Genomic DNA, 15187 nt, shown 5'->3' with positions numbered 1-15187 from the left:
AGAGAGGCACAGGCTCTGGCAAAAGTCCCAGGCATCCCACAGAGTGGGCCTCATTGAGTATCTTTAATGGTGCAGGGTGGGGCATTGGTCCACTCAAGATCATGCCAATTCCCACTTGCTGCCGGTGGCTGAGGAATCCTGTGAGAAGAATCCTACTTGAACACACCTCTGGGAGGAAGACATAAGACCCCCAGCCAGGCTGGGACTAAAGGGCACTGGTGATCTGCCCCACAGCTGGGCCCTCAGCCCAGCAACCTCTGGACAGCTGGCTTGGGGTGGGAGGAGCCTGTGGCTTCTCTGGGTTGCCAGCACAGTGGGCAAAGCACACCCAGCCAGCTCTTGTGTCCGGGAGGGGGTGAAAAAAGATGCTCCACCCTTGCCACCCTGAACTGGCCATCCCTCAGGAGAACTATATTTGGGAAACCTATTTCTTGGTTCAAGGAGATGAAGAGGTCTTGGCCCCGCAGACAGCTGGCTATTAAAGCCCCAGTGGTGTATGAGTATGTATGAGGCTAAAAAATGACTTAGGACCAGTCAAGTCATAAAAGATGACTTTTGACCATGAGGTGGCTCATGCCTGTAATCCTAGAACTCTGGGATTGAGTGCTGAGGTGGGAGGGTCCCTTTAGCACAGGAATTCAAGACTAGCCCAAGCAAGAGTGAGACCCCCATCTGTACTAAAAATAGAAAAATTAGCCAGGTACTGTGGCAGGTGCCTGTAGTCCCAAGCTACTCAGGAAACTGAGACAGGAGGAATGTCTGAACCCAAGAGTTTGAGGTTGCTGTGAGCAATGCTAATGCCAGGGCTCTCTAGCCTCGGACAACAAAGTGAGACTTTGTCTCCAAAAAAACCCGATGATTTACAAAGACTATGACATCACCTAGTAGAAGCCTGAAAACCCAAGATGGAGAGGAAAGGAATTCAAATGTGTTAAGCATCTACTATGTGTCAAGCTCTTTATAAACATCATTTCATGTAATCCCCATGACAACGCTGTAAGGTGGGTATTATTAGCCCTACTATGTAAATGAGGAAACAGGCTCAGAGAGGTTAGTAACTTGTCCAGGATCTCTCAGCTAGGATTCCAAGTCTAATGCTAAGTCTTTGCTCTTTCTGCCTGAGCACCATCCCTCTGGGAGGGGTCAGACCAGGTGGTCTCTTTCCAGCTCCAGGATGCTCAATTCTACGGTCCCATGGGAGGCTCTTTAATTCTTCCTGCTTCTAGCCCCCAAATGCCACCTAGCCCCACCCATCCCCTACACATCACTCCACACAGGAAAAGCTTGACCTACTCACCTCCCTGTCTGTATTCTGCCCTTCTGAAAGGGTAAAAGGAGGGAAGAAAATAAGAGAGAAAGGGAGGAAAGGAAAAGAAGGGGAGGGAAGGAAGGAGGATGGGAGGAATGGCTCCCACCTCCCCCTGGACATGCTGGAAATCCCCAGCAGCTGCTCCCCTCTCCTCTGTCTGGCCTGAGCCAGCCCTGGGCGGGAATGCAGGAATCAGATGGGGAAAAAAGAGGGGCAGGACTAGCCTCAGTGGGGCAAGCCCCTCAGTCCTGGCACCCACCCCACCCCAGAAGTTCCAGCCCCTGTGAGAGATTCCAGGCATTGCTCCCCTTTAAGGAAGCCCCTACATGCCAAAATCCACACATACCAAACAGACACATCAGGGTGGTTCTTGCACTATAAAAGGATTCTTTGCTTGATGAGAGGGCTCAGCACATGGGAAACTTAAAATAGGAGCTTCCCCTGGTGTGATGAAAAGAAGCTCTGATTTCAGACACACACCATACACAACCATGCTTCCAGAAAGCTGGTGACACCAGTAGGCAGGCAGGGTTGGGGCTGCCATATGGCATTAACCACAAGCCTGGGGCACTTTCACAACTGTGCCAATCATCAGAGTCTATATCTGGGGCAGGGGTGGGGGCTCATGGTCTAGGGACAAGCTAAGCTGCTGTGTTTCTTGGCAGAGGTGTCCTAGGACATTGAGAAAGAACCTAGAGGCTAAGTGAGGTAGTTCACAACTGTAATCTCAGCACTTTGGGAGGCCTGTGTGGGAGGATCACTTAAGCCTAGGCGTTCAAGACCAGCATGGGCAACATAGAGAGACTCCCTCTCTACAAAAAATTTAAAAATTAGCCAGGCATAGTGACACATGCCTGTTGTCCTGGCTACTTAGGAGGCCAAGGTGGGAGGATCACTTGAGCCCAGAAGTTGAAGATTGTGGTGAGCTATGATTATACCACTGCACTCTAGCCTGCATGACAAAGCAAGGCCTTATCTCTAAAAAATTTAATTAAAAAAAAAAACAAATAAAAGAACCTAGAAGCCACCACTCAGCATAGCTGGCAGAGATTGAACAGCAGCCCAGAGAGAGGATAGATGTCCAAGGCCTCCCAGTGACTATGATGAAGCCAAGGTTTCAGTGTCCTGACTCCCCTCTGCCTCTCCTCCCAGGGGAGCGGTCAGAGTAGCAGGCTTTGCTCTGTCCTTCGGGAAAGGGGAAGTGCCTGACTCCCGTAACAGTTACAGAAGGCTGACCAAGTCTGATGAGTTACTTTGAGGAACAAGCTGGCTGCAGGGACAATGAGATACGTTTAGGGTTCCCTACACAGGAAGTGGGTTCCCTACCCTTGCCACCCTTTTTTAAAAAATTGAGGTGAAATTCACATAATTTAAATTCAGTGAGATTTAATACTCACACACCTTTTTTTGTGCTCAGAGCCAATAATAATAACAACAGACATTGAGTCCCTTTCCCCTGCCAGAGCTGGTGCTCCAGGGAGCTGCCACTGGCCATTTAGATTAATGGCTAAGATGCCAAACAGGCCTGGAGACTAGACCCACCCAGGAAGGATGCCCAGAGCACCTTATGCCTCCCCAGTGCCCGTCTCCACCTCCAGACCTTAGGATCACCCCCTCCCTGGGGACCCTCCTCCTCTCCCTGCTCACCCCTCTCCTCACCACCGTCACAGGCAGCCCACCAGCCTTCTGCTGTCTGGAGAGGAGGGCTTTGAGAGCCAGGCCCTGGCCGCTGCTTTAGGCAGAGCAGGCCCCCGGAGACTGGGGCAGGGAAGGGAGGGTAGTATGGCTAAGCCCAGCACTTAAAGCATGCCCAGTGACAGAAAAACCCACCCAACCAAAGACCCAGCCCAAGACTTTACCCCAAGTAAAGGTAGGGAAGGGAGCAAGGCAACCCGGGGAATAGCCCTCTCACTCCACCTGGCATCAGGCTGCCGCCCCTCTTAGAGCAGGAGGCTGGAGTCAGGATAGAGCCCTTCCTGATCCCTGAAGGTGACTGGCCTTGCTTGTCTGGGATTTGCTGAGCTCAGAGCAGGGGTGCGAGCTCTGACTGGAAGGGGCCTTTCCCTCTGCCCACGAGCCCAGCCCACGCTCTCAGCGTATTCTCACGCTGCCTGTGTGAAAGAAAGGCAGCCCCTTAGCTGGCTGGGGCTGCAGCTGAGTCTTTGGGGTGCATTAGGAGTACACCCCCAGCCCACCCCATCGTTTCACTGCCGTGAAATAAATGGTGGCTGCAGCTGCTGCAGCTGCCGCGACTGGAGGCTGGCTGAGAAGCCCCTTGATGTGTAGGGAGAGGGGGATTGCCACATCTGAGGTCCCACAGGGGAATTGGGGGGTTCAAGTGGTAGTTGTATGGCACGGAGCCCACCTCTTCATTCTGCAGATCCTGCAGTTCCCTTAGGCCTGGGTTGGGAGAGCCGGGCTGGGACCTCTCCAAGCTGGCATGGGGGCTTCTAAATGCAGGTGATGTCCTTTGGGGGGGGGGGAGAAGCAGCGTGTGGGCCCAGTGACCGGTGAGTACCCGCTCGCTCGCTGTGTGCCTGTGTGTGCACCAGTTCTGTATCACATCAGCCCCATACCTCCCCCAACCCTGGCCCCTCCTGCGGTGGCCGGGCCCCTGGCTGTCGGCGCGTCCACCCTCGCCTGGTCATAACGCCCTCAGCCTCGGCTCTCAGACTCACCCCCGGCCCGCCCCGCGCCCGCTCACCTGCTCCATGCTGCGCGCCGCTACGCCGTCCGCGCCGCGCGGGCCCCGGGGGGCCCAGGAGGCGGCAGCAGCTCCATGCGCCCTGTCCCGGCAGCTGCACCCGGCGACCGCCGAGCGCCAAGAGCGCCTGGTGTCAGCGCCCGAACCCCCTCCCGCCCCGCCTGGGCCCCGCCCCTCCGCCCGCCCCCTCCCCTCTCACCCCGCCCGGCCCGCGGCACCGCGCACCGGCGAGCACACCCTCTCACACGCGCGCACGCAGTCGCACTCTCCCGACCACCACGTAATGCACACAAGACCCTCTCACACCCAGGGCTCATCCCTGCCCCCACTCGCTGTGCCTCCTGTCCCGGGGACCCGGCTAGTGAAGGGAAGACTCCCTCCAAGGGCAGCCCCTCTGCTCCTTCCTGAGGTTTATCGTTCTGAACAGTCCCACTCTCATTTGACAGGGGCCAGAGAGGGGCTTTCCCTGTGACAGAGCTGATCCCATGGTGATGGGACCAACACTTGAGGTGTTGTCTGAAGGCAGTTCAGAGATACGTAGAGAGACTGGGACACTGGACGACACTGTGCCACTCCTGAGCCCAGAGACACTGTGAGAACAGGGAGCTGTTGCCAGGGTATAGCCTGTATTCCAGTGTTCCGAGGCCCTTGGCTGGGTGTGGGAAACAGAGAGGGAGATTCCTGTCGCCCACTCACCGTGCTATGCCCCAAGTAAGCAGAGGGAGCTGACCTCTTTATCTGCTACCAGATATCTGGGGGAGCCTAAATCCCCAGATAACACTTGGAAACTTAACTCGTGGGCAGTCTTCACCCACTCTGGTGAAGACCAAGGAGATGGCAAAAAGACTCCTTCCCCCATTAGCGCCCTCATGGGCAGAGACTCCTGATCACCCTCTGTTCTGCCTTTAGCAGGGCAGCACCAAACTGAGAGGGATGTCACATGAACAGGCATGGGACAGGTGTGCATGTTGTGCAGGTCAGGGCTGCAAGAGTCCCTGGTGGAGAAGGGTAGAGATTAACGTGCCCCGGCGTGGGCAGTGGGGTGCAGGCATTGGTGCATACCCCCAGACTGGCATGAAGGTGGCTGCTCAACTTCTCACTGAGCTCTGGTCTCTTTGTGAGGCACCACAGGGTGAGGGAGAGGGGGTGGGAAGCTGAGAGTGGGAGAGTTAATATCCTCAGTGGCCCAGACAAAGGGGGCTTTATAGGCTGGGTGGGTGGGGGCATGCTGGGAGCAGCGAGGCTGGAATGTGGGCTGGGGAGGCCTTGAGCTCCTGGGAAGCTCATTTGGAGTCGGAAGTTGGACTCCCCTGTCCCTTCCATACTTTATCCCTGCATGGCTGGGACTACAACCAGGAGACCTGAGAGCCCTTCACCCTGGCTTCCCCTGTTAGGGATCTGGTGGGCACTGCCCACACACTCCCAGGTTTCCCTGCCCATCTGGCCGTGGCTTCTATTGGCTTCACTACCATGCCCTCTCAGTGGCCTCATGGCCCCTGTCTGCTACCCGACTGCCTGCTGGCCGCCTGGGGAGGGAAGGACAGACTTGGGTGAGGTCACAAGGCTTTGGGGTCAATGGGGCCTTTTGTCCCTTCAGAGGGAGTCTGTCCCAAGCCAAAGGGACAGGAGACAGATAAGAGTATCAGACAGCAAGCATGTGCCCTGATTCTGAGCTGGCCTCTCCCAGGCCATGGGGAACTGGACCCTGGCTGTGGAAGCTACACTATTCTTTCCAGTTGGTTTCCCTCTGGTTTTCTTTCTTTCTTTCTTTCTTTTTAATGATAATAAACCATGTATTTCCGTAATCATAGAGACGTCAATAGTGTTTAGTAAAAGCATTTGGTCATCCCTCTGGTTCTCTTTCAGTGCTGAGGAAGTGAAAACAAGAAGGAGGTGGCAGCAGTAGCCACCATGCTGGGCCTCTGGAACAACTGCTGTTTGGCCAGACCTAAGGTCTGGTGGGGCTTTGCAAGGTCAGAGACTGTCTGTCCCCAGAGATATTGATATAGCTTTCAGGAGACCTGAGGAGATCTGGATCCCTTACTAGCCAAAGGCATGGTGACTTGATTGCTAAACCCTAACGCTATTTTATCAACACACCTTGATCACTGCAGAAAGGTTCACAAGGAGAGTCTCTGAAAAAGGAAGGGATAGTACTATCCACCAGTCTGTGGGGTTCTTGTGTGCCGCCCCCCAGGGCCCCTTCTTCCTGGCAGGCTAGACTTCTAATGTCCTCCTTTTCCACATCCCACATGGACCAGACTCCTGACAGCAGCATTGCCTTAGAGGTACAGCAGTGGGGCATAGGGAAAAGGTCTAACCAGGTCATTGGTATGTATCTTATTTTATCTCTTTGATAAAGTTAAAAGAAGACACTCTTTTGTCTTGATGAATGTCTTGGGCAATAACATCCTTTAAGCAAGGGTTGGGAGGAGAGCCCAAGTCTGGTCAGTGTCACATTTCTAACCATCTCTTCCAGAGACTTCAGTCACACTAAAGGAAAGCAAACCAAGATTCAAATCTCAGGCCTGCCATTTAGTAGCTGTGTGGTCTTGGACAAGTATTTTCACTTCTCTGAGCTCTGGCTTCCTCTTCTATAAACCAAGAATGATAATAGCACCACCTCACAGAGTTGTTGAAAGATTAAATGGGGAGGGCGTGGCTCACACCTATAATCCTAGCACTCTGGGAGGCCAAGGTGGGTGGATTGCTTGAGCTCGGGAGTTGGAGACCAGCCTGAGCAAGAGCAAGACTCCGTCTCTAAAAATAATCAGGCATTGTGGCAGGTGCCTATAGTCTCAGATACTTGGGAGGCTGAGACAAGAGGATTGCTTAAGCCCAAAAATTTGAGGTTGCTGTGAGTTGTGATGCCACAGCACTCTACTGAGGATGACAAAGAGAGACTCTGTCTCAAAAAAGAAAAGAAAGAAAGAAAAAGAAAAAGAAAAGAAAAAAGAAAGAGAAAAAAAGATTAAATGAGCATGTGAATTTAAAAGCTCAGTCCACTGGGTGGCGCCTGTGGCTCAGTGAGTAGGACGCCGGCCCCATATACAGAGGGTGGCGGGTTCAAACCCAGCCCCGCCTGAACTGCAACCAAAAAATAGCTGGGCGTTATGGCGGGCGCCTGTAGTCCCAGCTGCTCGGGAGGCTGAGGCAGGAGAATCGCTGAAGCCCAAGAGCTAGAGGTTGCTCTGAGTCCTGTGACATCATGGCACTCTACTGAAGGCGGTAAAGTGAGACTCTGTCTCTCCCAAAAAAAAAAAAAAAAAAGCTCAGTCCACTGGTGGGCACAAAATGATCAATAAAAATTAAGCACCTCTACCAATGGCTGAATGAATTCATCATATGTTGATTATTATTAGCTTTAACTCAGCAGGTGACAATTTCTAACCTTGTCTCCAAATTCTGGGAGGCCATATGCTGGCTGTAACCAGGTGTTCCTTTTGGGGATGGCACCTGCTTTCAGCCAGGTAGGGAGCAGAAACGATGAAGAGCAGTTTCCAGCCTGGTGCCCATTGCTGCCTGCAACCTCCTTCCCTTCCCTTGGTGGCCTCCAGGCTCCCTGCAGAACAGGGAGAAGGAGGAAAGGGAGCTGAGAGACACGGGCAAGGCAGACAACTCCCGGGGTGCCATGGGAAGGGAGAAAGGAGGATTACCCAGGAGGGAGTGGAAGGAGATGAGAAGGCGGCAGGCAGCGGGCCCACTCCTGCACCTGCTGCTCTGAGAACAAAGCCAGGAATGATGCAATCCCTGCCGGGTGCAGCTGAGGCTGCAAGGCCCTGAGAGAAGAAAAGTGTGCGTTTGGGGTGGGGAAGGTGATGGGCACCAGGGCACATATGAGGTAGATGCCTGACCCTATCTTCAAAGCCCAAAATGTGGCTCCTGGTCTCTTCCTGAAGCCCCTCACCCAGGACCAGACCCCTCCCCAAATAGTCACAGCCACTTTGTAAGCCGGAGTCAGACATGATGCAATTAGGACATCATTCTAGGCAGCCTCCTCAGAGGGAGGGATGTGATGAGAGCCCCAGACACAGAGTTGTCTCCAAGGTCCCCATTGGACACTTCACCAGCAGACCTCTGGCTGCAGGTCTCTGTCTCCCTCTTCTCATCCTGGAGACAAAAGGGCAAAATCCTCCGGAGACAGTAGGGTAGGCTCAAGAGAACCCTAACCCAGGACCTGCACAAAATAGCATCTATTTATAGAATTAAATGGAACCTAAGGCAGACACCAAGGCAATCTGGGCCCCCAGTATCTCCCTTTAGCATTCATCAAGCCATCAACAGCGGGAGGGGGTTATGATAGTGGCATCCTTCATCCCTGGGGTGTCTGCCTCAGCTCCCCGCTTTACCTGGGAGCCAAGAGAACAAAGGCTTCTCACTCTCCCTCCACTTGGAACTGGAGTCTTGTCCACACACCAGGGCCAGGTGAAGGATGCCTCATGGGTTAGGGTCCCAGAGGAGGCAAAGCATGAAATGGGGTGAGCAGAAGAGAACTAGAGATACTGCATTTAGGAATATTTAAGTCTAGCCTCTCCAGAGAGCCGCCCTGATGGGATGCTGGGTGGCCTAGCCCAGAGGAGCCACTAGATGGCAGGAGAAGCCCAACGTCTCATTGGGCTCCACCCGCTCCCACCACCAGCCCCAGAGCCCAACCGTACCTGGAAGCAACTTCTGCTCTTTCTTGCCTTCCTCCCCAACCCACCCCTAGCTGCAGCATCAAGTGGGAGGCATCCTGACATCTTCTCATTCTTCCGCTGCCTTTTGGAAGACAAAAAAATTCTCAGTCCCTATCTTCAAAACACTGTTAATAATAATAACAATAGGGTCGGGCGCCCGTGGCTCACGCCTGTAATCCTAGCTTTCTGGGAAGCCAAGGTGACCTGTAATCCTAGCACTCTGGGAAGCTGAGGCAGGTGGAGTGCTTGAGCTCAGAAGTTGGAGATCAGCCTGAGCAAGAGCAAGACCCTGTCTCTAATGAAATAGAAAAACTAGCCAGGCACAGTGAGCAATAACACCAAGGCACTCTACTCAGGGTGACTGAGTGAGACTCTCTCAAAATACTAATAATAGTATGTAATAATAATCATAATCACAATAATAGTGTGTAATAATAATCACAATCTCAAAATTATAATAATAATAATCACAATAGCCCATGGCTATTTATCGAGTGCTCAAACTGAACCAGGCATTTTAGATGCATTATCTCATTTACTCCCACATGGGGTAGTAATAACACTCACTCCTTTTTAAAAAGGAGGAAACAAACTGAGAAAGCATAAATAAGTTGTCCAAGATCACACGACCAGCAGGTGGAAGAGCCAGGGCTCAAACTAAGCGTCCTCCCCAGGGGTGTTAACGGTAAGTGTGGGGAGGAGGCAAAGAACCCATCAATGCTGCTGAGAAGTGTGGTCCATATCCCACGGCTCCTCACTCCACCCATCCCTTGGGATTCTAGGACAGTGTCTTAGTCTCCAGGAGTGAGGTGTGAGAATGCTGTCCAGGGACTCAAGTTCACGAAGCCCCTGCCCTGGCTAAGAGCCATTGCATCATCCCTACTGCCTGGTCTCCAGACACCACGGTGTATCCTGGGTTCTCCCTTTAACCAACATTGCTAAAAATCAATCTCTTGCAAATTTCTCTTCCAATATAGTCCCAACCCTCCACTCCCATACAGGCCCCAAAGTGACTCCAGCCCAGAGGACTTTTCCCACTGCCACCTCCCCACATGACCCGCCCTAGGGGTGAGTGGGGGCTTCCCTTGGTGTACAAGGCACACTGGGCCGTGGGGCTCAGAGGCATCTTGAAAGATAAACAAGACACAGAGCCTACTCTCCATGAGCAATAGGAGTTTAACACGTCTAAAGGCAGGTCTACGGTCACTTCCACATACAGTGCTCCATTCAAAGAAATATCTACCCCATATCCAGAAGAAAACAATGTCAATCTTTATCTCAGGTTTTTTCAGCAATACCAGGGAGAGATGGCAGCTTCACAGAAGGGGCACCAGGAGATGACACAAATGCCTAGTAAAATATCCTTAACCTTAACTCTATCAATATCCCTATTACACAGGACAGCTCTTGCTCCATTCCAAACCTTCCAGATGTCCTCCATGCTCAGCCATCACCACCCCACACTTCTTTTTCTCTCCCAGTGTAAGCTAGCCTCTCATTCTCCCATTTATCCCATCCCTTCTACAACTGCAAAAAAAGACCCAGGAAAGTCAGGTCTTGACCTCCCCACACGATGAGATGAGAAGCCCAGGGTGTGAAGGACGCCTCCTGGGCCAACCTCCCTTTATTTATATATTTGATGTTTTGTTTGTTTTTTTTTTTTGAGACAGAGTCTCACTTTATCACCCTCAATAGAGTGCCATGGCGTCACAGCTCACAGCAACCTTGAACTCTTGGGCTTAAGTGATTCTTTTGCCTCAGCCTCCCAAGTAGCTGGGAATACAGGTGCTCACCACAACACCCAGCAATTTTTTAGAGATGGTGTCTCACTCTTGCTCAGGTTGGTCTCAAACTCCTGAGCTCAGGCAATTCACCTGCCTTGGCCTCCCAGGTGCTGGGATTACAGGCATGAGCCACCGCGCTCAGTTCAACCTCCCTTTAAATGCAGGTTTCTCTAGCACTCTGGGGGGTGAGGCAGGTGGATTGCTTGAGCTCAGAAGTTTGAGACCAGCCTGAGCTAGAGCGAAGGCACCATCTTTAAAAATAGCCAGGCATTGTGGTGGGCACCTGTAGTCCCACCATTCGCTTGAGCCCAAGAGTCTGAGATTGCTGTGAGCTATGACACTACAGCACTCTACCAGGACCGACAAAGTGAGACTCCGTCTTCTAAAAAAAAAAACCGAAGGGCAGCTATAGCCGTCATCCTCTATTATGCCAGGAGAGAGTGGTCCACATCCTGGCTCTGCAATATCTTGAGTTGTTGTTATATCTTGTCATTAATGCTCCAAATCCAATGATCCAAATTTCAATTCCTTGAGAAAATTCTGCAGAAGACTGACATTTATTGACAAACCCCACCTTTATCCAATCAAGCTGTCCTGCGAGAAAGGTGAAAATCAAGGTTCAAGGACTGGCTACTAAAGACAAAGGAAAATTAGTAACATTCCTGGGATGGGGGACTGATCCTGTCTCCTGAACTCACTATTGCATTGGCACATCTATTCCAAGGTGTCAGGCTCCGATGTAATAGAGAGATTGTATGGTAAAGTCACAGCTCCCATGGGAATCCATGCATAGGATAGAACTACACAATTCATTTCAAAAACTTCTTGGGAAAGGATTCCATCAGAGAGCAACAATAACCCAGCAAGCATATCTGCTGAACTGGAATCAACTCTTGTGCTTTTGGCTGAGCAATAAGGAAAACAGTTGGTCTTCAGAATTCACGTGGCACGGGCGGCGCCTGTGGCTCAGTGAGCAGGGCGCCGGCCCCATATGCTGAGGGTGGCAGGTTCAAACCCAACCCCGGCCAAACTGCAACAAAAAAATAGCCGGGCGTTGTGGCGGGCGCCTGTAGTCCCAGCTGCGTGGGAGGCTGAGGCAAGAGAATCGCATAAGCCCAAGAGTTAGAGGTTGCTGTGAGCCGTGTGACGCCACTGCACTCTACCCGAGGGCGGTACAGTGAGACTCTGTCTCTACAAAAAAAAAAAGAATTACGTGGCACAAATATGCAATAGAATCCTTATGCATGAAGTGCTGACACTATGAAAGACTGGAGAGAACTGAGAAAGATAGAATAGTTACTTTTCCCATATCATGTTCAATCAGGGAGACACACAATGAAGTGGAGAGGGACTCTCCTGCACTATTATTTTCCATGTGCTTATAATTGTATTCAAGCAAGATAAGACTCCATGGCAGATTTGAGAAGGGATAGCCTCTGTGATGGGGAAATTAAATATGTAGTTTTAGGTTTTGGGGGTGAAGAGACTGGAATAACTTTTATTTTGGGCACATTGTTTCTAAAAGAATACTTTTCCTTTTGTGGGCTTTATCCCCCATGTCAGAGAGTAGCAATACCTATTTTTCCTAACAAACCCTATAGATTTATAATATATAAATATATATATATATAATTTGAATGACACTAACTTGAATGATGAAAATTAATGTCTCTGCTTTCAAGAATATGCACAGTCAGACACAATGACTCAAGCCTGGTAGTTCCAGTGACTCAGGAAGCTGAAGCCAGAGGGATCGGCTGAGCCCAGGAGTTAAAGGTTGCAGTGAGCTGTGATGAAGCCACTATATTCTAGCCTGAGTGACAGAGGGAGACCCTGTCTTTAAATAAATATAAATCAATCAATCAATCAGTCTCCTAACATACTCTTGACTGATGGTATTTGCTAGGTTGAGGTGCCATTAACAAAGATCCCTTATGATTGACAAACTGCCCAAAAGAAAAGGATGGCAGCCATTATAGCAATCCTAGAGTTTGTTTATTTGAGACAGAGACTTTTTCTGCACCTGGGCTAGAGTGTAGCATCTTCACCATAGCTCACTGCAACCTCAAATTCCTGGGCTCAAGTGATCTTCCTGCTTTAGCTTCCTGAGTAGTTAAGACTAAAGGTGTGTATTAGCATGTCTGGCTAATGTTTTTATTTTTTGTAGATAGAGGGGTCTTGCTATGTTGCTCATGCTGGTCTGGAACTCCTGGCCTCAAGCAGTCCTCCAGCCTTGGCCTCCCAAAGTGCTAGAATTATAGGTATGAGTCACTGCACCTGGCTTTAGAGCTGATTCCAAGGTAAGCATTTTCCCTTGCACTGTGGTTTACATTTCATTATTTAGGGCACCTTTCCTTCCAAGAGAAACATTTTAAAGTCAGGAATTAACGCTATTATAGAATGGCTATTAGAATTGACATGATACTGTTTCATTATAATATGGACCTGTAATTTGAGAATGAGCAGACTGTGGCTATCAGGGATTTCAAGATGCTCTCCTTCTAATCAGTCCTATGAAAATGCAACAGCCAAGAATTAGAGTCTCATCTCATTCCACGTCCCTCTGAGGATGTGGGGAAATTATAGACAATTCTCCCAAATGAGTCAGGGTGGTACACTGGCCCTTTACACAGGGAACTTGAAGGGATACTGGAAAGGAAAGTGAAGAGAGGTTTGAGTGGCTCCAACTGCAGATGCATGTTATTTTATTATGCTTCACTTTACTGTGCTTCACAGATACTTCATTTTTCACAAATTGAAGGTTTGTGACAACCCTGCATTGATTAAGCAAATCTATGGTGCCATTTTTCCAACAACACGTGCTCACTTCATGTCAGTCATATTTTGGTACTTCTCACAATATTTCTTTTTTTTTCCTTTCTTTTTTTTTTTTGATACAGAGTCTTACTCTGTCACCCTGAATAGAATGCCATGGTGTCATAGCTCACAGCAACCTCAATCTCTTGGGTTTCAGCAATCCTCTTGCCTTAGGCTCCTTAATAGCTGGGATTACAGGCATGAGCCACCATGTCTGGCTGATTTGTTCTATTTTTAGTAGAGATGGGGTCTGGCTCTTGCTCAGGCTGGTCTCAAACTTCTGAGGTCAAGTGATCCACCCACCTCAGCCTCCCAGAGTGCTAGGATTACAGCCATTTCAAACTTTTTTATTATTATGTCATGGTGATCTCTAATCATTGATCTTTGATATTATTATTATAGTTTTTGGGGGTGCCACGGACCATACCCCTGTAAGACAGCAAACTTATTGATAAATGTGTTTGTTCTGACCACTCACTGACCAGCTGTTCCTATCTCTTTCCTTCTCTTATGGCCTCCCTATTCTATAAGACAGAAAAAATATCGAAATTAGGCCAATTAATATCTTTACTATGACCTTTAAGTGTTCAAGTGAAAGGAAGAGTTGCCCAGCAATTTTTTTTGGTACAAATGGGGTCTCATTATGTTGCCTAAACTGGTCTTGAATTCCTTGGCCTCCCAAAGTGCTGGGATTACAAGTGTGAGCCACATGCCCAATTTGACTCCAATTTTATAAGAAGTTCTACTATGGGTAAAGGCTATCAAACAGCATCACATTATAGAAAAATACCTTGTGAAAGCATCAATAAATCTGGCAAACTTCATTGTCTTACTTTTAAAAATTCCTATAACCACCCCCAACCTTCAGCGACCAACACCCTGACCAGTTAGCAGCCATGTTGATGGCTGCTAACTAACCAGCCAGGCAGGTGCCAGTGGCTCATGCCTGTAATACTAGCGCTCTGGGAAGCTCCAGCAAGCAGATCTTTGAGCTCAAGAGCTCAAGACAAGCCTGGACAAGAGCAAAACAAGGTCTTTATAGAAAAACTTGGGTGGTGCTTGTGGGTCAGTGAGTAGGACGCCAGCCCCATATACTGAGGGTGGCGGGTTCAAACCCAGCCCTGGCCAAACTGCAACAAAAAAATAGCTGGGTGTTGTGGTGGGCGTCTGTAGTTCCAGCAACTCGGGAGGCTGAGGCAAGAGAATTGCCTAAGCCCAAGAGCTGGCGGTTGCTGTGAGCTGTGACGCCATAGCACTCTACCGAGGGCAACAGAGTAAGACTCTGTCTCTAAAAAATAATAATAATAAATAAAATAAAATATAGAAAAACTAGCTAGATGTTGTGGCAGGCACCTATAGTCCCAGCTACTCGGGAGGCTGAGGCAGGAAGATTGCTTAAACCCAGAAGATAAGGCTGCTGTTAGCTAGGCTGATGCCATGGCACTCTAGACTGGGTAACAAAGTGAGACTGATCTAAAAAAAAAAAAAGTAAAGAAAGGCCAGATACAGTAGCGCAAATGCCTATAATCCTAGCAATAATACATCCAATACACGTAGCTTAATTTTTTTTTTTTTTGAGACAGAGTCTCACACTGTTGTCCTGGATAGAATGCTGTGGCATCATCATAGCTCATGGCAGCCTCAAACTCTTGGGCTAAAGAAATCCTCTGAGCCCAATCTGGGAGGCCAAGGTGGGCAGATTGCTTGAGCTCATGAGCCTGAAACCAGCCTAAGCAAGAGTGAGACTCAGTCTCTACTAAAAATAGAAAAAATGGGCTTGACGCCTGTGACTCAAGCAGCTAAGGCGCCAGCCACATACACCTGAGCTGGTGGGTTTGAATCCAGCCCAGGCCCGCCAAACAATAATGACAGCTGCAACCAAAAAATAGCCAGGCGT

The 15187-nt window shown here is 49.9% G+C and overlaps 1 protein-coding gene across 1 annotated transcript in view; it reads right to left on the bottom strand.

Annotated features, from left to right (window-relative positions):
* ARHGAP23 (Rho GTPase activating protein 23) overlaps window positions 1-4144 on the bottom strand; it is an 86830-nt gene extending 82686 nt beyond the window's left edge. The window contains exon 1 of the mRNA XM_053568477.1: window positions 4014-4144. Coding sequence (XP_053424452.1) covers window positions 4014-4022 — 9 coding nt within the window. The 5' untranslated portion in view covers window positions 4023-4144. The remainder of the gene's footprint in view (window positions 1-4013) is intronic.
* Between the last annotated feature and the right edge of the window lie 11043 nt (window positions 4145-15187).

The sequence above is a fragment of the Nycticebus coucang genome, chromosome 18 (assembly GCF_027406575.1).
Source record: "Nycticebus coucang isolate mNycCou1 chromosome 18, mNycCou1.pri, whole genome shotgun sequence".
NCBI lineage: Eukaryota > Metazoa > Chordata > Mammalia > Primates > Lorisidae > Nycticebus > Nycticebus coucang.
Note: the sequence above shows the minus strand (reverse complement) of the source record. Positions and strands in the feature narration are given on the sequence as shown.